At 47.5% G+C, this 24,991-nt stretch overlaps 1 protein-coding gene across 1 annotated transcript; it reads left to right on the top strand.

Moving 5' to 3' along the window:
• Nucleotides 1-1,574: 1,574 nt before the first annotated feature.
• Nucleotides 1,575-23,104, top strand: LOC106604045 (lysosomal proton-coupled steroid conjugate and bile acid symporter SLC46A3). The gene is made up of 7 exons (XM_014198386.3): nt 1,575-1,663; nt 4,268-4,482; nt 9,194-10,070; nt 13,794-13,877; nt 15,878-16,034; nt 22,084-22,188; nt 22,818-23,104. Exons 2-6 carry the CDS (start codon nt 4,303-4,305, stop codon nt 22,181-22,183), a joined length of 1,398 nt encoding a protein of 465 aa, XP_014053861.1. The 5' UTR covers nt 1,575-1,663; nt 4,268-4,302; the 3' UTR covers nt 22,184-22,188; nt 22,818-23,104.
• Nucleotides 23,105-24,991: the final 1,887 nt, after the last annotated feature.

The raw sequence follows: 24,991 nt of genomic DNA, 5'->3' as shown, positions 1-24,991 counted from the left end.
TATCTGTACTTCACAATTTATATTTTTGACAACTTTTACTTCACTACATTCCTAAAGAAAATAATGTACTTTTTACTCTATACATTTTCCCTGACATCCAAAAATACTCGTTACATTTTGACAGGAAAATGGTTAAATTCACACACTAAACAGAGAACATCCCTGGTCGTCCCTACTGCCTCTGATCTGGAGGACTCACTAAACAGAGAACATCCCTGGTCATCCCTACTGCCTCTGATCTGGAGGACTCACTAAACAGAGAACATCCCTGGTCATCCCTACTGCCTCTGATCTGGAGGACTCACTAAACAGAGAACATCCCTGGTCATCCCTACTGCCTCTGATCTGGAGGACTCACTAAACAGAGAACATCCCTGGTCATCCCTACTGCCTCTGATCTGGAGGACTCACTAAACAGAGAACATCCCTGGTCATCCCTACTGCCTCTGATCTGGAGGACTCACTAAACAGAGAACATCCCTGGTCATCCCTACTGCCTCTGATCTGGAGGACTCACTAAACACACATGCTTTGTTTGTAAATTATGTTGGAGTGTTTCTCTGGTTACCCAAATTATTATTATTTATATACGTTTTAAATGGTGTCATCTGATTCGCTTAATGTAAGGAATATGAAATGATTTATACTTTTGATACTTAAGTATATTTAAAAAAATAAATAATACTTGTATATTTTTATTGACTTTCACTTTTACTTGAGTCATTTTTCTATTTAAGGGTATCTTTACTTTTACTCAAGTATGACCGTTCAGTACTTTTTTTCACCACTGACGTCATCTTACCAATTATTTCCAAAATACAATAACGGTATGTTGAATAATAGCGAACACTTAACGGCTTGGCTGATACAGTATGGCAGGACCAACATGTTTTAGTTAACTAGACCAGTCAGTTAAAGAACAAATGGTTATTTCCAGTGACGGTCTACCTGGGAACAGAAAGACAGATGTCCTGGTCCTGGTCCATCCTCTAACCACTAGACTACCTGTCGCCCCGACTAACTAACTCAAACCGGAGTTATTTCCCCGTGTTTATCCATCCTTTTAAATGGTACACCGTAGACAAATGACATTTCGCTACCGGGTTTTTCGTCTCGGTCCTCCAACAATAATAATAATAACAACGTATTTCTCCTGCCACTGCGGTACGTTTCAACGTGACGTGACGACACGTTAACCTTAAATCACATTTACACAAAGTTATGGATAATTAGAAGAAAAGTCACTTAACTGACGGAGGAAAAGTGAATACAGCAACACCAAGATAAACTAATTCAAGAGGAGATTCCATACAGGTAAATTAGTTCCCTTTGTACGTCATATTTTGGTTAAATAATTCAGATTTAATACTAATTAAATAATAATAAAAAAAAAACAATTAGATGTGTAGGAAAACAGAAAAAGGAAGAAGGCTGTCAGTGACTGTGTAAATGTTGTGCTGTGTGCGAAACAAGCCTCACGGTACTCCACTGAGTGCTATCCAATCACAGGGCAGAGGGGGCTGAACACAGGAAATTAAACCTTTCATAAGTGGTAAATATCACCAAACTCTCAACAGATGTCCGCAGAAATGGTCTGAACATCCAGGACCAGTGGGAAAGGCGGTTTAACATACTTACTCTGAACCAAATGACAAACTAAAAGGTGAGAAATTGACTTATTTTTTTTGTTGTTGTTGCATGTTCTTAATAATTTACATTACATTTATCCTACTTTATCCTATGAACTTGGTCAGTCAGTGAGCAAAGTGTTGGCATGGTTACACTTTACTCACTTTTTTTTTTTTTTTTTATAGTAGCAGGCTACATCTCGTCAGTTCCTGTTTGTGTCAGCTAATCTTGACACATCATAACAGCAAACAGCTCACTAAGACACTAAGCGTACCCAACAAGACATGCCTCCAGAGATCTCTTTACAGTCCCTAGTCCAGAACAGACTCCGGGAAACGCACAGTACTACACAGAGTCATGATTACATGGAACTCTATTCCACATTATTGAATAGTGATATTACACATTTTGTGTTGTAGATCTGTAGTGGTGTAATGATGTACTGATTCAGTTAGTTTTTTTGTGTGATGTACCTTAACTTCTCTAGGATAGGGGGCAGTATTTTTGACGTCCGGATGAAAGGCGTGCCCAAATTAATCTGCCTGCTTCTCGGGCCCAGAAGGTAGGATATGCATATTATTAGTCGATTTGGATAGACAGCACTCTAAGTTTCTGTGAGTATAACATAACTCATATGGCAGGCAAAAACCTGAGGAAAAAATCCAACCAGGAAGTGACTTGTAGTTTTTCTATCTAATCCCTATTCAAACTACAGTGTCTGTGGGGTCATTTTGCACTTCCTCAGGGCTTCCATTGGCTTTCAACAGCCTTTTAGAAACATGTTTCATCCTTCTCCTGTTACTGGGCAGAAAATAGGAGCTCAGTCAATCAGTGGACTGCCTGGGACCAGTGAGTTGTTTATGCGCGGGCACGCTTGGCGCGCCGCTCCTTCTTTTTCCTCTATAATGAATATGCTATTGTCCAGTTGGAATATTATCGACGTTTTATGTTAAAAAGACCCTAAGGATTGATTATAAACATCGTTTGACATGTTTCTACGAGCGGTAATGGAACTATTTGACTTTTCGTCTCTGGTTCTGCGCTCTCGCGTTATGCCTTTGGATTAGTGATCTGAACGCGCGAACAAAACGGAGGTATTTGGACATAAATATGGAGTATTTCGAACAAAAATAACATTTCTTGTGGGAGTCCTGGTAGTGCATTCCGACGAAGATCGGCAAAGGTAAGGGAAGATTTATAATACTAATTCTGAGTTTAGTTGACTCCAGAACTTGGCGGGTAACTGTATTGCTTGCTTTGATGGCTGAGCTCTGTACTCGGAATATTGAAAAATGTACTTTCGCCGAAAAGCTATTTTAAAATCTGACACAGTGGTTGCATTAAGGAGTAGTATATTTAAATTTCTTTCAATAACTGTTGTAAAGTTTATAAACGTTTATGATGAGTATTTTTGTAAATTGATGTGCTCATTCACCGGTGGTTTTGGTGGGAATACATTTTCTGAACATCACGCACCAATGTAAAATGGGGTTTATGGATATAAATATGAACTTTATCGATCAAAACATACATGTATTTTGTAACATAATGTCCTAGGAATGTCATCTGATGAAGATCATCAAAGGTTAGTGATTAATTTTAGCTGTATTTCTGGTTTTTGTGACACCTCTCCTTGCTTGGAAAATGGCTGTGGTTTTTCTTGTCTCGGCGCTGTCCTAACATAATCTAATGTTATGCTTTCGCTGTAAAGCCTTTTTGAAATCGGACACTGTGGTTAGATTAAGGAGAATCGTATCTTTAAAATGCTGTATAATACTTGTATGCTTGAGAAATTTGAATTATGAGATTTTTGTTGTTTTGAATTTGCCGCCCTGCTATTTCACTGGCTGTTGATAGTGTGTACCGCGGGTGGGACGCTAGCGTCCCAGATGTCCCAGAGAGGTTATTAATGTGGTTGGAACCCAGGAAGAGTAGCTGCTGCCTTGGCAGGAACTAATGGGGATCCATAATAAACCCCAGGAAGAGTAGCTGCTGCCTTGACAGGAACTAATGGGGATCCATAATAAACCCCAGGAAGAGTAGCTGCTCCCTTGGCAGGGGGGAACCATAATAAACCCCAGGAAGAGTAGCTGCTGCCTTGGCAGGGGGGATCCATAATAAACCCCAGGAAGAGTAGCTGCTGCCTTGGCACGGGGATCCATAATAAACCCCAGGAAGAGTAGTTCCTGCCAAGGCAGCAGCTAATGGGGATCCATAGTGATTATGTTAAGAAGTTTAATGCTAGCTAGCAACTTACCTTGGCTCCTTGCTGCACTCAGTCTCCTCGTGGAGTGCAATGTAATTGTCTATAATCACCGTCCAAAAATGCCGATTACCGATTGTTATGAAAACTTGAAATCGGCCCTAATTAATCGGCCATGTCGACTAATCGGTCGACCTCTAGTCCACTCCCCTCCCAGGGATCTCTGTCCACTCCCCTGGAAGACAAGGTAGGAGAGCTCAGTGGATAGCTATGCAGATCCGATCATTGAGGGATCTGTCTGTAGTGTCCTCTCCCGTCTCAAGGATCTGTATGTCCACTGAACTCTCCTACCTTGTCTTCAAGGAATCTGTCTGTTTGTCCTCTCCCCTCTCAAGGATCTGTATGTCCACTGAACCCTCCTACCTTGTCTTCCAGGAATCTGTCTTTGTGTCCAATCTCCCCTGGGAAGAATGAAGGGGTTATTTCTGATAGAGCCACTGGTAGCCTTCTATGCTTTCGCCAATTTCCTGGTCTATCCTCTGGTACCGCAGTATGTCTACAGGAGGCTATGGCAGGAGCTAACCAACAGCACCTACCCTGTCTCTGACAACACATCACGCTGCGATCCCTCCAACACCAGCAGCCATGAGGTTAGTTACTGTAGAAACCTACCCTGTCTCTGACAACATATCCTACCCTGTCTCTGACACCACATCCCACCCTGTAACATACCCTACCCTGCCTCTGACACCACATCATACCCTGTCTCTTACACCACATCCTACCCTGTAACAAACCCTACCCTGTTGCTGACACCCCACCCTGCCCTGTTGCTGACACCCCACCCTGCCCTGTTGCTGACACCCCACCCTGCCCTGTTGCTGACACCACCACACCCTACCCTGTCTCTGACAACACCACATCCTACCCTGTCTCTGACAACACCTATCCTACCCTGTCTCTGACAACACATCCTACCCTGTCTCTGACACCACATCACGCTGCGATCCCTCCAACACCAGCAGCCACGAGGTTAGTTACTGTAGAAACCTACCCTGTCTCTGACACCACATCCTACCCTGTCTCTGACACCACATCCTACCCCTCTCTGACACCACAACCTACCCTGTCTCCACCATGAGGTTAGTTACTGTAGAAACCCTCACCAACACAACTACATTTACTCTTGTTTTGTTTTACTTGTCATTGCAGACTGTAATCAAATGTATATTTAGTGTATAGATTCAAATCATTTTTGAAAAAGTAACTGTGGACTGTCATTTCTTGAGCACTGTCTACATTTCTCAATAACATGTCTACATTTCTCAATAACATGTCTACTGTCTACATTTATCAATAACATGTATCTCGATGACGTCTACTGACAGTGCTAGAAGACCCGTTACTATGTCGGTCTCACTATGCAGGAGAAACATTCCTAGTTGAGAAATATATATATATAATATCTCCATCACGTGATCGTGTCTACCCTGATAGATAAATATATAATATAGCCTACTGTTTCCACACTATAAGCTGAGTACTAAGGAAAACCAGGCACCTAAAATCTTAGTCCCCACGGCTGGTACATTTTTGTAATGGGGTAAGACCCTATGATTCTTTAGCGACATACTGAATCCTATACATTAGTGTATGAAGCAGGCTTTTTAGGCCTTTTTATAGTAGCAGGTCACTGTAATTGTAACTAGGGCTGGTACTCGGCACTCTATTGTCCCTCTGATCACTCTGACATAAATGTAATGGAAAATCTAATCAAACACTTCATGAGATCTCATGTTGCTCAACATTTCTATAGGCAATTGCGCAAGAAAAAAAAGCACTTTTTTTTTTTTTTTTTAAATAATAAAATCATTACATGCACAATTGCATTTGTGGTCACTTTTGATAATGTTGTTTTTCCTGCAAATGGAACATTCATGCTTATATCCTACTACCATGTGTGCATTGCTGCGCTTATAATGTGAATAAATAGACTAATAGTTTATCAACATTTTAAGCTAAACGTTCTGATCTGTCGCGTCAGCCACATTGCGTAAAAAAATATATTTTTATTTGATTTTTTTATTCTAGTGGTTGTATTCATTTGGGATCTATCGCATCCCATAATAACATCCCACAACTGTCCCAGACTTTTTGGAATATTTATTTCTCGCATAGACTAGGTGAACTGTTGTACTATGGGGGGGGGGTAGTAGATTGACATAGGCTAGTGCTTTTGCTGTTCGTTAGACCTACTCATCTTGTTGGCTGACATAAAGTAAATGTGGACAGTTCTTCCAATATCTTCAATATTTATTTAAAAAAATATATATATATATTTCACCTTTTATTTAATATGCACCACGGAATAAAGACACACGCTGTTGCTTCCTCGACGTGTCTGTCTTCACTTGTAGCCTGTGAGAAAGACACGATCACGTGACGGAGAGCTGTGTGAGTGAGCGGTGCTTCGGCGCAGGCAGCACTCAGGGAGAAGGGTACAACGGCCACTGGCCGCAAAGGGCATAGATTTTTTTTTTTTTTGGGGGGGGGGGTGGGATTTCTTTACGGCCACGAATGGGATGCTGCCGGGAAATTCGAGGCATTATCAAATGCTTGTCAAATTGTCAGAGAGAGACTGAAGTGTGTACAGCCTGCGCACAAAAAAAAAGCAGAGCTCATGCCTTTCCAGCGACTTTTTCAAATCATCATCTGAGTCTCATCATGCAGCCTTACAATGTATTAAACATCAACACATACAGCATTTGTAGAACAACTAAAGTTACATTTAATAACGCTAAAATTAATCATATAGGAACAGTTATTTCTTTGTTAACCGCTCAACACAGACTAGCCTCATGCTCACTTCCTCAAATCGTTTTGGAGGAAAATATCCTTTCTATTTTATTCAGCTTTGTTCAATTGTATTTTTCGTACTATAATATAAAATAATACCACGGAATTCTAAACAAATCTTATCTGCTAAATGAACTAGTGTCGCCCACAGCCACATCAGGGCCTGCTAAATGAACTAGTGTCGCCCCACAGCCAGATCAGGACCTGCTAAATGAACTAGTGTAGCCCCACAGCCACATCAGGACCTGCTAAATGAACTAGTGTAGCCCACAGCCACATCAGGACCTGCTAAATGAACTAGTGTCGCCCCACAGCCAGATCAGGACCTGCTAAATGAACTAGTGTCGCCCACAGCCACATCAGGACCTGCTAAATGAACTAGTGTAGCCCCACAGCCACATCAGGACCTGCTAAATGAACTAGTGTAGCCCACAGCGACATCAGGACCTGGTAAATGAACTAGTGTCGCCCCACAGCCACATCAGGACCTGCTAAATGAACTAGTGTAGCCCACAGCCACATCAGGACCTGCTAAATGAACTAGTGTCGCCCCACAGCCACATCAGGACCTGCTAAATGAACTAGTGTAGCCCACAGCCACATCAGGACCTGCTAAATGAACTAGTGTAGCCCCACAGCCAGATCAGGACCTGCTAAATGAACTAGTGTCGCCCCACAGCCACATCAGGACCTGCTAAATGAACTAGTATCGCCCACAGCCACATCAGGACCTGCTAAATGAACTAGTGTCGCCCACAGCCACATCAGGGCCTAACATCAGGACAACTCAGAGTTATGCTATTCTGTTCTTCTGAAATAGACTACATTTTCTTCATATCATGTTTCTTTAGACCTGTCTAAAATAAATAATGGATTTATTGTGGTGCTGTAGACTATATTATATTGGATTTATTTTACTTTTTAAAATGTAGATGTTCCACAGGTCTGTATCAGTGGTTTGTAGTCTGTGTGTGGAAGCCAGGAGATGATAAATATGTTTGTTAATTAACGGTCAATTACCGTGAGACCGACTGTTATTTGCTTGACAATCACTGGCTGATGAAATTTACATTTTATTTTGTAACCGACTAGGAGGTTACAGTAGCTGGTTGACAGGAGACTGATTCATTACTTGTTCAGGAGATGCCTGCTTGTTCTCGATTTCTGAAAGGCAAGGAACCACCTGTAGCCTACACCTGTTGTGGGTTAGGCAAGGGTTAGCTTCCTCCGGCTTGAAACCTAGATTGACATAAATAACATTCTATTTCCATGTAGAGCTGTCAAACTGACCTATAACAGAGCAGAGCATTGCCACATTTCTCCTTTTCACTTTGTGTACTTCCTCTTTTTCATCATGGCCATATAATAGTCTGCAGTCAACCTCTGTGGATGGATAGTGTGTGTTCTGTCTGCCTGTGAAGCGTGTTCTGTGTGTTCTGTCTGCCTGGGAAGAGTGTGTTCTGTCTGCCTGGGAAGAGTGTGTTCTGTGTGGAACTGTCTGCCTGGGAAGAGGTGTGGAACTGTCTGCCTGGGAAGAGTGTGTTCTGTGTGGAACTGTCTGCCTGGGAAGAGGTGTGTTCTGTCTGCCTGGGAAGAGGTGTGTTCTGTCTGCCTGGGAAGAGTGTGTTCTGTCTGCCTGGGAAGAGTGTGTTCTGTCTGCCTGGGAAGAGTGTGTTCTGTCTGCCTGGGAAGAGTGTGTTCTGTCTGCCTGGGAAGAGTGTGTTCTGTCTGCCTGGGAAGAGGTGTGGTCTGTCTGCCTGGGAAGAGTGTGGTCTGTCTGCCTGGGAAGAGTGTGGTCTGTCTGCCTGGGAAGAGTGTGTTCTGTCTGCCTGGGAAGAGTGTGTTCTGTCTGCCTGGGAAGAGTGTGTTCTGTCTGCCTGGGAAGAGTGTGTTCTGTCTGCCTGGGAAGAGTGTGTTCTGTCTGCCTGGGAAGAGTGTGTTCTGTCTGCCTGGGAAGAGTGTGTTCTGTCTGCCTGGGAAGAGTGTGTTCTGTCTGCCTGGGAAGAGTGTGTTCTGTCTGCCTGGGAAGAGTGTGTTCTGTCTGCCTGGGAAGAGTGTGTTCTGTCTGCCTGGGAAGAGTGTGTTCTGTCTGCCTGGGAAGAGTGTGTTCTGTCTGCCTGGGAAGAGTGTGTTCTGTCTGCCTGGGAAGAGTGTGTTCTGTCTGCCTGGGAAGAGTGTGTTCTGTCTGCCTGGGAAGAGGTGTGTTCTGTCTGCCTGGGAAGAGGTGTGTTCTGTCTGCCTGGGAAGAGGTGTGTTCTGTCTGCCTGGGAAGAGGTGTGTTCTGTCTGCCTGGGAAGAGTGTGTTCTGTGTGGAACTGTCTGCCTGGGAAGAGTGTGTTCTGTGTGTTCTGTGTGGAACTGTCTGCCTGTAATATGTTACAGTTCCGTCTGTTTTCTCCCATCCATCAGTGACATTATCCATTACCCCGTGTGTTTAACTGATTGTGTTTTCAGCAGAGGTAACGTTAATAACTTGTTTACCTTGTTGTTTTCTGTTTACACCAGGAGGTCCAGAAGGCGGCGTCTCTCTTCTCCCTCTACACCGAGCTCTTCTCCATGATCCCCTCTCTGGCCGTCACCTTCATCCTCGTCGCCTACAGCGACCAGCGCGGACGCAAGATCACCATCATCCTGCCTCTGATTGGCTCTCTGTTCTACGCGCTGTCCTTCCTGGCAGTCTCCTTCTTCGAGCTTAACCTCTACCTCCTCATCGTTGCGTCGTTCGTCAGCGCCCTGTTCGGGGGCTCGGGGACCTTCCTGGGTGGCTGTTTCTCCTACATCGCTGACCTGTGTGAGGACGGACAGCAGAAGACCCTGCGTATGGCCGGGGTGGACATGGTGATCGGCCTGCTGTCTGGAGTGGCCTCTCTCTCTACGGGATACTTCCTCCGAGCAGCAGGCTTCAACTGGCCCTTCTTCACCTCTGCTCTGTTCCTGTGTTTCAACCTGCTCTACGCCGTCTTCATCCTGGAGGAGACGCTCCAACGACCTCCAGACGACCCCCTGGACGGCTCCCTGCGTCGCACCGCCATGCGTCAGCTGGCCTACGGGGTCTACCAGCTGTTTGCAGGGGCCAGCAGGAGGCGCCAAGTCCTCCTGATCCTTCTCCTGCTCCTCTTCGGCTCTTTCTCCTTCGCCAACATGGGCGGGCTCTCCATGATCACGCTGTACGAGCTCAACCAGCCGCTGTGCTGGAACGAGATCCTGATTGGCTACGGCTCTGCGCTGTCCATGACGGTGTTCCTGACCAGCTTCGTGGGCGTGACGGTGTTCTCTCGCTGCGGCGTGCCCGACGTCGTCATCATTCTCATGGGGATACTGAGTGTCATGGCGGGTATGACCCTGGTGGCCTTCGCCAAGACTACGCTCATGATGTTCCTGGGTAAGGAATAAGGAGGGTATTCACATGGTAACATGGTCAGGACTAAGGAGGGTATTCACATGGTAACATGGTCAGGACTAAGGAGGGTATTCACATGGTCGGGACTAAGGAGGGTATTCACATGGTCGGGACTAAGGAGGGTATTCACATGGTCAGGACTAAGGAGGGTATTCACATGGTCGGGACTAAGTAGGGTATTCACATGGTCGGGACTAAGGAGGGTATTCACATGGTCGGGACTAAGGAGGGTATTCACATGGTCAGGACTAAGGAGGGTATTCACATGGTCAGGACTAAGGAGGGTATTCACATGGTCAGGACTAAGGAGGGTATTCACATGGTCAGGACTAAGGAGGGTATTCACATGGTCGGGACTAAGGAGGGTATTCACATGGTCGGGACTAAGGAGGGTATTCACATGGTCGGGACTAAGGAGGGTATTCACATGGTCAGGACTAAGGAGGGTATTCACATGGTCAGGACTAAGGAGGGTATTCACATGGTCAGGACTAAGGAGGGTATTCACATGGTAACATGGTTGGGAATAAGGAGGCTATTCACATGGTCAGGACTAAGGAGGGTATTCACATGGGTAACATTCTATCCTCTGACAGGTGTCTGGGTTCCAGCTCTGCTTGACCCAATTTTTGTTGGTGCGCATGTAACCGATGTGAAATGGCTAGTTAGTTAGCGGTGGTGTAACCGATGTGAAATGGCTAGTTAGTTAGCGGTGGTGCGCGCTAATAGCATTTCAATCAGTGACGTCACTCGCTCTGAGACCTGAAGTAGGGTTGCCCCTTGCGTTGCAAGGGCCGCGGCTTTTGTGGCGCGATGGGTAACGATGCTTCGTGGGGTGTCAGTTGTGTGCAGAGGGTCCCTGGTTCGAGCCCAGGTTGGGGCGAAGAGAGGGACGGAACCTACACTGTTACACGCACAGTACGATTTTGACAGTTCCTGGTTCTACTGGGGATGAGGTCTTCTATGATAGGGGTCGTTCTCCTGGGACTATAATTGCTGCGGCTGTTCCAGCGCTGGGTGCTAGCAAAGCGCTTGGATGGGAACAGACCCTCTGGCGCGCCAGTGGCACCGGACCCTCCTATACATGTTTCCGGCGGTGGTTCTGGTTCAGCCCACGGTGGCATGCGCCCCGGGAGGGATTACCGTTGATTCTTGTGGCTCCCCAGTGACACAGCAGCGTTTATTCGTGGGGATCATTTGTCTAATAGGCATGGACTCGTGGCTTCTCCCATTGGCAGGGACCCTTTGACCCCGCTGTGCAGGGACCTGTTGACCGCCGCTGTGCAGGAACCTGTTGTCCCAGGCACACGGGCAGGTTTGGCACGCGATGCTAGATATTCCTATGGGCCTGGCTACTGACAGGGACAATCTGATGGCTAGAGGTTTACCTCTGAATGTTATTGCTACCATCCAGTCTCCAGGGCCCCCTCAATCCCTCCAGTCTCCAGGGCCCCCTCAATCCCTCCAGTCTCCAGGGCCCCCTCAATCCCTCCAGTCTCCAGGGCCCCCTCAATCCCTCCAGTCTCCAGGGCTCCCTCAATCCCTCTCTGAGGCGGCCGTATAGGTGCCAAGATTAACTCCAGTAGAAACAAATGGAGTCCTTTATCGAACTGGGACGCACATTCTCCACGTTAAAAGTCTACCTGGCTGCGATCTCAGCATGTTATGGTAGAGTTGACGCAGCCTCACCGGGGCGTCCTGGGGGACGTGGTTCCTGAAAGGTGTACGTCTTGTCAGGGCCGGTTTCTAGAACCTATTGCGCCCACGTGGGTCTTGGTGCTGGTTTTGGAGGCACTGTGTGCGGCCACCTTTTGAGCCTCTGGAGTTAGTGGATCTGAAAAACCTCTCCTACAGAACCTCGCTGCTCATGGCTTTGGGCTCGGCTAAACTTGTTGGAGAACTCAACATGTTGCCTGTACACCCTTCCTGTAAGTCATGGTTAAGCAGTGTCTCTCCCATTGGATTGTGGAGGCCATATAGCAGCAGGGGTAAGGGTTACCTAGCGGTGAACCAGCCAGGGGTCTGGCAGCGTCTTGGGCATTGTTTAAAGGGTTGACTATAGGAGATATTTGGGCTATGGAGAGCTGGACATCACCACATACTGGTGTGAGGTTTTATTGGTTGGATGGTACCGCTCCCAGTTTAACCCACAGGATACTGATGGGTCAGGGGGAGGGTCTCCACGGGGTGGGTGTTGGCTTTGGGGATGACCAGTGGGTGTTGCTATGGTGACCAGTGAGATATACCAGCTGGAGCGTGTGCTACGAGCGGGTGTTGCTATGGTGACCAGTGAACTGAGATGAGGCTTATAGATGACCTGGAGCCAGTGGGTTTGGCGACGAGTATGAAGCGAATGCCAGCCAACGAGAGCGTACAGGTCGCAGTGGTGGGTAGTATATGGGGCTTTGGTGACAAAACGGATGGCCCTGTGATAGACTGCATCCAGTTTGCTGAGTAGAGTGTTGGAGGCTATTTAGTAAATGACATCGCCGAAGTCGAGGATCGGTAGGATGGTCAGTTTTACGAGGGTATGTTTGGCAGCATGAGTGAAGGATGCTTTGTTGCGAAATAGGAAGCCGACTCTAGATTTAATATTGGATTGGAGATGTTTAATGTGAGTCTGGAAGGAGAGTTTACAGTCTAACCAGACACCTAGGTATTTATAGTTGTCCACATATTCTAAGTCAGAACCGTCCAGAGTTATGATGCTGGACAGGCGGGCAGGTGCAGGCAGCGATCGGTTGAAGAGCGTGCATTTAGTTTTACTTGTATTTAAGAGCAGTTGGAGGCCACGGAAGGAGAGTTGTATGGCATTGAAGCTCGTCTGGAGGTTTGTTAACACAGTGTCCAAAGAAGGGCCAGATGTATACAGAATGGTGTCGTCTGCATAGAGGTGGATCAAGGAATCACCTACAGCGAGAGCGACATCATTGATGCATACAGAGAAAAGAGTTGGCCCGAGAATTGAACCCTGTGGTACCCCCATAGAGACTACCAGAGGTCCGGATTTGACACACTGAACTGAATGATGCGCAGCCTGAATAGGACGATTTACTTGGTAACGTTCTGAGGCTGTTTTATTTGATTACGGCTGTGAAATCTGATTTCATGACGTTAAGACACACATTCAGATAGACATTACATCATAATACAACAACTAGATTTCAATGATCTTTGTAAAACGTGAATTACCGCAAAGGTTTAGCCAATAGTTCTGTCAGTCAGGTCTCGATCTAGCTCCTTTCCAAAAGGGACAACAAACAAAAATGACATCACCTGATGCTGTTCAGATATGGATGGAGAACCTAGTGAGTCAATAATGTGATGTAAGCCCTCTCTGTCCCTGGCTCTGTCCCTGGCTCTGTCCCTCTCTCTCTCTGTCCCTCTCTCTCTCTGTCCCTCTCTCTCTCTGTCCCTCTCTCTCTCTGTCCCTCTCTCTCTCTGTCCCTCTCTCTCTCTGTCCCTCTCTCTCTCTGTCCCTCTGAATTCAATTCAATAAATTATTGACATGAATGGAGGGTTTGCCATGGTTTCCACTGTTGCCAAAGAGGAAATATTACAACAAATGAACAATATGTTTGAGCAACAATATTACTTAAAATCAACAACAAAACAATCATACAATGTTATAAACAATTAAAACTAACAAGTTACAATTCAGGAAATGAAACCTACAAGTAAATCTGTCCTGTTTGTTCTTCTCAGTCAGGCTTCCAATGCTTCTGGCCATCATGCCATTCCCCGTGTTGAGATCCATGATGTCGAAGATCGTGTCAAAGACCGAGCAGGGTGAGTTTTTAAGTTCAGTTTCTTTGACTAAACTAATGCTTTAAAACCCGATTTAACAAAGCACATCCGTTAATAAAATTATTGAGAATGAAACATACAGATTTATTTAGACTTATTTCCGTGCCTTTCAGCAGCTACTCTTCCCGGGGTTTATTATGGATCCCCATTAGTTCCTGCCAAAGCAGCAGCTACTCTTCCCGGGGTTTATTATGGATCCCCATTAGTTCCTGCCAAGGCAGCGGCTACTCTTCATGGGGTTTATTATGGATCCCCATTAGTTCCTGCCAAAGCAGCGGCTACTCTTCCCGGGGTTTATTATGGATCCCCATTAGTTCCTGTCAAGGCAGCAGCTACTCTTCCCGGGGTTTATTATGGATCCCCATTAGTTCCTGCCAAGGCAGCAGCTACTCTTCCTGGGGTTTATTATGGATCCCCATTAGTTCCTGTCAAGGCAGCAGCTACTCTTCCTGGGGTTTATTATGGATCCCCATTAGTTCCTGCCAAGGCAGCAGCTACTCTTCCTGGGGTTTATTATGGATCCCCATTAGTTCCTGCCAAGGCAGCAGCTACTCTTCCCGGGGTTTATTATGGATCCCCATTACTTCCTGCCAAGGCAGCAGCTACTCTTCCTGGGGTTTATTATGGATCCCCATTAGTTCCTGCCAAGGCAGCAGCTACTCTTCCTGGGGTTTATTATGGATCCCCATTAGTTCCTGCCCAGGCAGCAGCTACTCTTCCTGGGGTTTATTATGGATCCCCATTAGTTCCTGCCCAGGCAGCAGCTACTCTTCCTGGGGTTTATTATGGATCCCCATTAGTTCCTGCCCAGGCAGCAGCTACTCTTCCTGGGGTTTATTATGGATCCCCATTAGTTCCTGCCAAGGCAGCAGCTACTCTTCCTGGGGTTTATTATGGATCCCCATTAGGGTTTATTATGGATCCCCATTAGTTCCTGCCCAGGCAGCAGCTACTCTTCCTGGGGTTTATTATGGATCCCCATTAGTTCCTGCCCAGGCAGCAGCTACTCTTCCTGGGGTTTATTATGGATCCCCATTAGTTCCTGCCAAGGCAGCAGCTACTCTTCCTGGGGTTTATTATGGATCCCCATTAGTTCCTGCCAAGGCAGCAGCTACTCTTCCTGGGGTTTATTATGGATCCCCATTAGTTCCTGCCCAGGCAGCAGCTACTCTTCCTGGGGTTTATTATGGATCCCCATTAGTTCCTGCCCAGGCAGCAGCTACTCTTCCTGGGGTTTATTATGGATCCCCATTAGTTCCTGCCCAGGCAGCAGCTACTCTTCCTGGGGTTTATTATGGATCCCCATTAGTTCCTGCCAAGGCAGCAGCTACTCTTCCTGGGGTCCAGCAAAATTAAGTTAGTTATACAATTTAAAGTTACAATACATTAACATATTTCACATCATACTGTGTGCCCTCAGGCCCCTACTCCACCACTACCAGATATATACAGTACTAAATCCATGTGTATATGTCATCATGTTGCCATGTGTCTGCGCCTGTGTTTGTCCATTCCTGACCCGTGGTTTGTTTTTAAACGGAGAACGTTCTAGACCACGGAGTAGGACCCTTCTCCGACCAGAGAGCCATGTCTGAAGTGCTCTTCTTTTCAAAGCCGTCCTCTCCTACAGGGACACTTGACGAAACGATGTGGAATGCAAAGCAACCCTTCTGTCCTGGACCTAGATAACAGGAGATGTACCCTGCTCTTTCTGTCTCAACGTTAGGCTGCAGTGTTGTCATGGAGACCGTCTCAACGTTAGGCTGAAGTGTTGTCATGGAGACTCTTTCTGTCTCAACGTTAGGCTGCAGTGTTGTCATGGAGACTCTTTCTGTCAACATTAGGCTGAAGTGTTGTCATGTAGGAACTTTTTCAGCACTTCTGCGGGGCAGTGATGCTTAACCTACGGTATGTGGTTTTGAACCAATTTACCTGACCGTGTATTCTCTCTCGCTCTCTCTCTCTCTCGCTCTCTCGTGTAGGAGCATTGTTTGCGTGCTTGGCTTGCCTGGACAGTGTGAACAGCAGTGTGGCGATATCTGTGTTCAGTAGTCTCTACGCTGCCACCGTAACCTGGTACCCTGGATTCTGCTTCCTGTTGTCTGCTGGACTCTGTGTCATCCCATTGGCCCTGCTAGTGTGAGTATTATATACTACTAATAATATACATCTAATATACTTCCTACTACTACGACGACTCTGTCATCCCCTTGGCCCTGCTAGTGTGAGTAATATACACTACTAATAATATACTACTAATATACACTACTAATAATATACTACTAATAATATACCAGTGTGAGTACTCTACTTAGTCTCCTCCCTACGACCCAGTGTGAGTACTCTACATTGTCCTATGACCCAGTGTGAGTACTCTACGTAGTCTCGTCCCTACGACCCAGTGTGAGTACTCTACATTGTCCTACGACCCGGTGTGAGTACTCTACGTAGTCTCCTCCCTACGACCCAGTGTGAGTACTCTACGTAGTCTCATCCCTACGACCCGGTGTGAGTACTCTACGTAGTCTCATCCCTACGACCCGGTGTGAGTACTCTACGTAGTCTCCTCCCTACGACCCAGTGTGACTACTCCTGGGTGTGAAAAGGAGGTGAATATCTGCAGTGTGATATCAGTCCACGGGCCAACAAAGATTTTGTCCGTTGTGGCAAAGGTTTGATGTTATTAAATTGGGACCTTAACTCTTGGCCTACAATTTACATTCCCAAGTGGAAATCAAGTTAACGTCATAGAAACATCTCCATCAAAATGTATCTGTTTTTACTGGGCTGTGCCTCAATCCATCACAACCGCCGATATTGCCCTTCTCCATCTGGGGTGGAAGGAGACAGACCAGGAGACGTCCCATCTGGGGTGGAAGGGAGACAGACCAGGAGACGTCCCATCTGGGGTGGAAGGAGACAGACCAGGAGACGTCCCATCTGGGGTGGAAGGGAGACAGACCAGGAGACGTCCCATCTGGGGTGGAAGGAGACAGACAAGGAGACAGACCAGGAGACGTCCCATCTGGGGTGAAGGGAGACAGACCAGGAGACGTCCCATCTGGGGTGGAAGGAGACAGACAAGGAGACAGACCAGGAGACGTCCCATCTGGGGTGGAAGGAGACAGACCAGGAGACGTCCCATCTGGGGTGGAAGGAGACAGACCAGGAGACGTCCCATCTGGGGTGGAAGGGAGACAGACCAGGAGACGTCCCATCTGGGGTGGAAGGGAGACAGACCAGGAGACGTCCCATCTGGGGTGGAAGGGAGACAGACCAGGAGACGTCCCATCTGGGGTGGAAGGGAGACAGACCAGGAGACGCCCCATCTGGGGTGGAAGGGAGACAGACCAGGAGACGTCCCATCTGGGGTGGAAGGAGACAGACAAGGAGACAGACCAGGAGACGTCCCATCTGGGGTGGAAGGGAGACAGACCAGGAGACGTCCCATCTGGGGTGGAAGGGAGACAGACCAGGAGACGTCCCATCTGGGGTGGAAGGGAGACAGACCAGGAGACGTCCCATCTGGGGTGGAAGGGAGACAGACGCAGGAGACGTCCCATCTGGGGTGGAAGGGAGACAGACCAGGAGACGTCCCATCTGGGGTGGAAGGGAGACAGACCAGGAGACGTCCCATCTGGGGTGGAAGGGAGACAGACCAGGAGACGTCCCATCTGGGGTGGAAGGGAGACAGACCAGGAGACGTCCCATCTGGGGTGGAAGGGAGACAGACCAGGAGACGTCCCATCTGGGGTGGAAGGGAGACAGACCAGGAGACGTCCCATCTGGGGTGGAAGGGAGACAGACCAGGAGACGTCCCATCTGGGGTGGAAGGGAGACAGACCAGGAGACGTCCCATCTGGGGTGGAAGGGAGACAGACCAGGAGACGTCCCATCTGGGGTGGAAGGGAGACAGACCAGGAGACGTCCCATCTGGGGTGGAAGGGAGACAGACCAGGAGACGTCCCATCTGGGGTGGAAGGGAGACAGACCAGGAGACGTCCCATCTGGGGTGGAAGGGAGACAGACCAGGAGACGTCCCATCTGGGGTGGAAGGGAGACAGACCAGGAGACGTCCCATCTGGGGTGGAAGGGAGACAGACCAGGAGACGTCCCATCTGGGGTGGAAGGGAGACAGACCAGGAGACGTCCCATCTGGGGTGGAAGGGAGACAGACCAGGAGACGTCCCATCTGGGGTGGAAGGGAGACAGACCAGGAGACAGACCCATCTGGGGTGGAAGGGAGACAGACCAGGAGACGTCCCATCTGGGGTGGAAGGGAGACAGACCAGGAGACGTCCCATCTGGGGTGGAAGGAGACAGACAAGGAGACAGACCAGGAGACGTCCCATCTGGGGTGGAAGGGAGACAGACCAGGAGACGTCCCATCTGGGGTGGAAGGGAGACAGACCAGGAGACGTCCCATCTGGGGTGGAAGGGAGACAGACCAGGAGACGTCCCATCTGGGGTGGAAGGGAGACAGACCAGGAGACGTCCCATCTGGGGTGGAAGGGAGACAGACCAGGAGACGTCCCATCTGGGGTGGAAGGGAGACAGACCAGGAGACGTCCCATCTGGGGTGGAAGGGAGACAGACCAGGAGACGTCCCATCTGGGGTGGGAGGGAGACAGACCAGGAGACGTCCCATCTGGGGTGGGAGGGAGACAGACCAGGAGACGTCCCATCTGGGGTGGGAGGGAGACAGACCAGGAGACGTCCCATCTGGGGTGGAAGGGAGACAGACCAGGAGACGTCCCATCTGGGGTGGGAGGGAGACAGACCAGGAGACGTCCCATCTCGGGTGGAAGGAGACAGACCAGGAGACGTCCCATCTGGGGTGGAAGGGAGACAGACCAGGAGACGTCCCATCTGGGGTGGAAGGAGACAGACCAGGAGACGTCCCATCTGGGGTGGAAGGGAGACAGACCAGGAGACGTCCCATCTGGGGTGGAAGGAGACAGACCAGGAGACGTCCCATCTGGGGTGGAAGGAGACAGACCAGGAGACGTCCCATCTGGGGTGGAAGGAGACAGACCAGGAGACGTCCCATCTGGGGTGGAAGGAGACAGACCAGGAGACGTCCCATCTGGGGTGGAAGGAGACAGACCAGGAGACGTCCCATCTGGGGTGGAAGGAGACAGACCAGGAGACGTCCCATCTGGGGTGGAAGGAGACAGACCAGGAGACGTCCCATCTGGGGTGGAAGGAGACAGACCAGGAGACGTCCCATCTGGGGTGGAAGGAGACAGACCAGGAGACGTCCCATCTGGGGTGGAAGGGAGACAGACCAGGAGACGTCCCATCTGGGGTGGAAGGGAGACAGACCAGGAGACGTCCCATCTGGGGTGGAAGGGAGACAGACCAGGAGACGTCCCATCTGGGGTGGAAGGGAGACAGACCAGGAGACGTCCCATCTGGGGTGGAAGGGAGACAGACCAGGAGACGTCCCATCTGGGGTGGAAGGAGACAGACCAGGAGACGTCCCATCTGGGGTGGAAGGGAGACAGAGAGGTGTTGGACAGACCAGGAGACATCCCATGTGACTGCGTGCGTGTGTGAGAGTACTTGTGTGTTTGTGAGACAAAGAATGCATCTCAAACTTCTCTCCTCTCTTTCATCTGTACTGAAATAGGAAGGAAAAAAAACATGCCTGCTGAAAGCAGTGGCCTTGTGGTTGGTGTCCAACCTAAGATGGGAAGGTTAAGAGATCGATCTCCGGCCGAGTCACACCAAATACTGTTCAAATTAGACCTGATGCATCTCTGTTTGACACTCAGCATTAAGGCCCTGCGATAGACCAGCGTCCTGTCCAGAGAGTGTACTTTTACATCAAGCTGCCTCACGCTACAGAACCAGGAGATTCAGCCTGAACGCAGGTCCCAGTAGAGAACAAGAGGACGATACTGGACACGTGATGATGATGTCAGTCAAGAAGAGGAAGGACGATTCTGGAGACGTGGTGATGATGATGTCAGTCTAGAAGAGGAAGGACGATACTGGACACGTGATGATGATGATAGTCTAGAAGAGGAAGGAAGATACTGGACACGTGATGATGATGATGTCAGTCTAGAAGAGGAAGGACGATTCTGGAGACGTGATGAAGAGTTGTATCACATGACCTTTCCCTGGGTGATTTTTAAGATCACTTTATTTGTCAGCTGTAAACAAGGTCCAACCGAAATTGGTCTTCCTCTTAATCCCAACCCCTCCGAAAGGACGAACAGGCTGGAGAGGGGGGGGGCTGCCACAATGGAGGCCCGTGGAGCAGTTGCCCTGGGGGGGGGGTTTAAGTGCTTTGCTCAAGGACACAACGGTAGGCAACGTCCTCTAGGATTTCATACCAGCAACCCTACTGTTTCCAGCTCACTTCCCGACAGATTTTTTTTTTTTTTCTTCCCCGTCAGACCCAAGATTTTAAACTGGCATCCCAGCAATTGCTGACTCACCTCTCTTAACAACAAGGCCATCTTCTGCCCCATGTTACTCAGTCAACCACATGACTTCACGGACTCACTGACTCATATCCGCTTCTGTTTCCTTATCGAGGGCTGGCTGTTGTGAGTGGTTACACAGGTATGTCTTTGTATGCGTTTTCATTGGACGCGTATGTCTTTGTAGGCGTTTTCATTGGACGGGTATGTCTTTGTAGGCGTTTTCATTGGACGCGTATGTCTTTGTAGGCGTTTTCATTGGACGCGTATGTCTTTGTAGGCGTTTTCATTGGACGCGTATGTCTTTGTAGGCGTTTTCATTGGACGCGTATGTCTTTGTAGGCGTTTTCATTGGACGGGTATGTCTTTGTAGGCGTTTCATTGGACGGGTATGTCTTTGTAGGCGTTTCATTGGACGGGTATGTCTTTGTAGGCGTTTCATTGGACGGGTATGTCTTTGTAGGCGTTTCATTGGACGGGTATGTCTTTGTAGGCGTTTCATTGGACGGGTATGTCTTTGTAGGCGTTTCATTGGACGGGTATGTCTTTGTAGGCGTTTCATTGGACGGGTATGTCTATGTAGGCGTTTCATTGGACGGGTATGTCTATGTAGGCGTTTCATTGGACGGGTATGTCTTTGTAGGCGTTTCATTGGACGGGTATGTCTTTGTAGGCGTTTCATTGGACGGGTATGTCTTTGTAGGCGTTTCATTGGACGGGTATGTCTTTGTAGGCGTTTCATTGGACGGGTATTTCTTTGTAGGCGTTTCATTGGACGGGTGTTTCTTTGTGGGCGTTTCATTGGACCGGTGTTCTGATACTGTTGTTTTGGTTACGGTTGTGGCTGGATGGAGTGGGCCGACAGCGCCATCTAGTGGTCGCGTCAGTTGACAACTGTAGCATTATAGCTAAGCCTAACTCTTTTCATAACCTTAACCTCGCTGTCCCGTCCTGCCGCGCTGGCTCTCCCGTCCTGCTGGCTCTCCCGTCCTGCTGGCTCTCCCGTCCGGCTGGCTGGCTCTCCCGTCCTGCTGGCTGGCTCTCCCGTCCTGCAGCGCTGGCTCTCCCGTCCTGCAGCGCTGGCTCTCCCGTCCTGCCGCGCTGGCTCTCCCGACCTGCCGCGCTGGCTCTCCCGACCTGCCGCGCTGGCTCTCCCGTCCTGCCGCGCTGGCTCTCCCGTCCTGCCGCGCTGGCTCTCCCGTCCTGCCGCGCTGGCTCTCCCGTCCCGCCGCGCTGGCTCTCCCGTTCTGCCGCGTAAACAAACCAACAGTTTCTCTGGCTGTCTGGAACCACTGCTGACTCACCTAGTGTGCATCTCTAACTTTTAAGAGGCTTCTCCTCCTTGTCTCCTTTCTTTTCATCTGCCCTGAATTAAAAGCCCCGGATAGGTGAAAACTGTAATCCACAGGGAATCTGCCTTTTCACCTGTCCAGTTTTATAATGTCAGACTCTGTGTAGGTCAAAGGATGTAGTGAGACTGGAGGCAGGACTCCCTGTTTCTCTCTCTCGCTCTCTGTCAATCTCTCCGTCTCGCTCTCTCTCTCTCCCTGTCTCTCTCAATCTCCCTGTCTCCCTCTCTCTCTGTCTCTCTCTCAATCTCTCTGTCTCCCTCTCGCTCTCTGTCTCTCCCTGTCTCCCTCTCGCTCTCTCTCTTTCAATCTCCCTGTCTCCCTCTCTCTCAATCTCCCTCTCGCTCTCTCTCAATCTCTCCCCGTCTCTCTGGCTCGTTCTCTTGCTCTTTCTGTGACCTACAGGAGTGTGGGGCTGCTGGGGGTGGATGAAAGTAAGGAGGCAGAGGTCCTCATCCCAGAAGAGGAAGTCCTGGCTGGAGATGATGACCCTCTTCTCACCTGAGGCTGGTGAGGCAAGACTAGAGACTTTGTCCTGGTGCTTTTTGATTTGTTCGTTCTCTCTCTCTCTTTCTCTTCCTCTGCGGGAGTCTGTTCTGGCGCCTACTGTAGATCTATACTTAATCTGTGTTTTGGGAAATCGGCCCATGGTGGCATATGGTTGGACGAACAGAGCTGGACTCGTAAACCAATCAGCAGACTAGGACTCTGAGAGATCGATTACCTCAGTTGAATTGTTCTGATATATAAAGTTAGATTTTCATTTCAGGGTAAATAGTGAACGGATGTTTTCAGTAACATAATATATAAAGAGGTTTTGTCAGAGCTCAGAACTGTTTCCTTCAAACTGGTCACGTTTTATCCATACATATGTTATATTTCTGCCGTTTAATAATAATAACAACGTAGGTTCCTGTGTGGCTCAGTTGGTAGAGCGTGGTGTTTGCAACGCCAGGGTTGTGGGTTCGTTTCCCACGGGGGACCAGTACGGAGAAAAAAAATGTATGAAATGTATGAATTCACTACTGTAAGTCGCTCTGGATAAGAGCGTCTGCTAAATGACGTAAATGTAAAAATGTATGTGTCAATGTGTGCTATGATTAAAGCAGTCAGTCCAATGCATCTTTTTTTATTTACAGGGTTGCAGGTAGCGGTCGGGCCAGTAACCAAAAGGTCCTTGGTTCAAATCATCGAGCCGACAAGGTGTAAAAATCTGTTTTTGAATGTGGCCTTGAGTTGCTCTGAATGAGACGGTCTGCTGAATGAGCTGTAGCCTCTAAACTCAGCGACAATTTCTCTGTAAAGTAAGACCGCGTTTTCTTAAAACACACAGCCCAATTTCTTCTGATCAATCACGGTTGGAATAATTAGTCGATTTTTTTTTTTATAACGTTGTACATGATTTAATTATTCACGTTGTTGTTGCAAAAAAAAAAAAAGGGGAAATAAACTAATTGATTTTCCAAAATGTTTTTAAGTAGCTAATGACTAGAAGTCTCTGAAGGGGAAATGAATTACTGGCTAGATATGGAACAGAGTGACTGTAATAGCAGACAGAGGTAGTCTACCTCATCACAGATGGGTACTGACTGTTTATCACGTCGTGTGTCCGTTTTTTATATTCCTGGTCTCGCGTCTGTAGGTGTTGTCGTTACATGACAAGGAGAGACGGCTCAAACTGACAGGCTACAACTCATTTAGCACTTTCTCAATGACTGCCTTACACAAACATGACAAGGAAATGCACTTTCTGTCTGAACTATGTCATTTCAATGGTAACTGGTTGGAAAGATGTCATTTCAATGGTAACTGGTTGGAAAGATGTCATTTCAATGGTAACTGGTTGGAATTACATGTTTTTTTCAACCAGTGTTGCTCTCTGGGCCCCAGACCAGTTCAGGGCTCTTGGTGTCGTTGTCGTCATGTCACAAACAGATCAGGATAACAACTTTATGTTGGTTGATACACTTCAACTACACTGTTACAGTAGGTTACCTCCACTTTAATGATTGATGAACCACAACGATCAATAACTCAGAACTGATCATGTAAAAAACCAGCATAGTCACATGAATGTGAAGGACAGTATTGGGAAAATACTACTTTAGAGGGAAATGTAAAAATAAAGTTGTATTTTGAACCATTGGATGGATGTGTGCTGTTATTTTTACAATCATTTACGACTGGCACAAATGTTTGTGGAATTGTAAAAAATATAAAATAGAAAAAATAAATTGGTATAACATGTGTGACGGATTCTATGAAACTCATCTTTTTTCCTACGTCTTCTGACAACTAAACATTGAAGTGGCTGGATTGTGTTATTTGCTGTCATTGGTTTTCTAGAAAAGCAAAAGCTGTGTAATTCCTATAGTGGCCACCAGGGGTCCCTATTGGTTTAGGATGAAACCCCAACCAAGTGATGTATTAAACCCCTAGATAGCAGAATGTTATGTATTGGGCATAGAGAGGCTTTTGTTGCCACTGGTCGGCCATATTGGCACTCCCCTGTAGGAGCAGTCTTCCATATAAAATGAATGGAATTAAACAGTATTTCAATTAAATGTTTCAAGGACAAAATTACATGTATTTTTGTTGTTTATATATTTTTAGATCACATAATATAATTTTAAAAGTATGCATTAAGATGTCTGTAATAGAATAAAACATGGCAAAAAAAGGAATGTACTGTAAACATAAAAGCAGTTCTATAGCTTCCAAAATATGTTTTAAAATGGAGGGGCGGTGGTTTCTATACGGTGCCCCTTATCAGTCATCGTGTGTGTGTGTGTGTAAATATATATATATATGTGTGTGTGTGTGTGTGTGTGTGTGTGTGTGTGTGTGTGTATGTGTATATATATATATGTATGTGTGTGTGATAATGGCCTTTACTGCCTAGTACAACTGATATTGGGCGCGTTCCTCTGCCCAGGTGTTGCTGGCGCCTGACGGCAGCGTTTCTTAATTGAGTTCACATGAATGGATACAACTGCTATTGATGACTTCCAATGGATACAACTGCTATTGATGACTTCCAATGGATACAACTGCTATTGATGACTTCCAATGGATACAACTGCTATTGATGACTTCCAATCGATACAACTGCTATTGATGACTTCCAATCGATACAACTGCTATTGATGACTTCCAATGGATTGATGACTTCCAATGGATACAACTGCTATTGATGACTTCCAATGGATACAACTGCTATTGATGACTTCCAATGGATTGATGACTTCCAATGGATACAACTGCTATTGATGACTTCCAATGGATACAACTGCTATTGATGACTTCCAATGGA

The sequence above is a fragment of the Salmo salar genome, chromosome 04 (assembly GCF_965601325.2).
Source record: "Salmo salar chromosome 04, fSalSal1, whole genome shotgun sequence".
Classification (NCBI taxonomy): Eukaryota; Metazoa; Chordata; class Actinopteri; order Salmoniformes; family Salmonidae; genus Salmo; species Salmo salar.
The sequence above is the reverse complement of the archived record's forward strand: the minus strand, read 5'-3'. Positions and strand labels throughout refer to the sequence as shown.

Coding starts and splice junctions, on each gene's coding strand:
- LOC106604045 (XM_014198386.3), top strand. CDS start 4,303: ATGAAGGGGTTATTTCTGATAGAGCCACTGGTAGCCTTCTATGCTTTC. Junction 10,071..13,793: donor TACGCTCATGATGTTCCTGG/GTAAGGAATAAG, acceptor TGTTCTTCTCAG/TCAGGCTTCCAATGCTTCTG. Junction 13,878..15,877: donor CGTGTCAAAGACCGAGCAGG/GTGAGTTTTTAA, acceptor TCTCTCGTGTAG/GAGCATTGTTTGCGTGCTTG.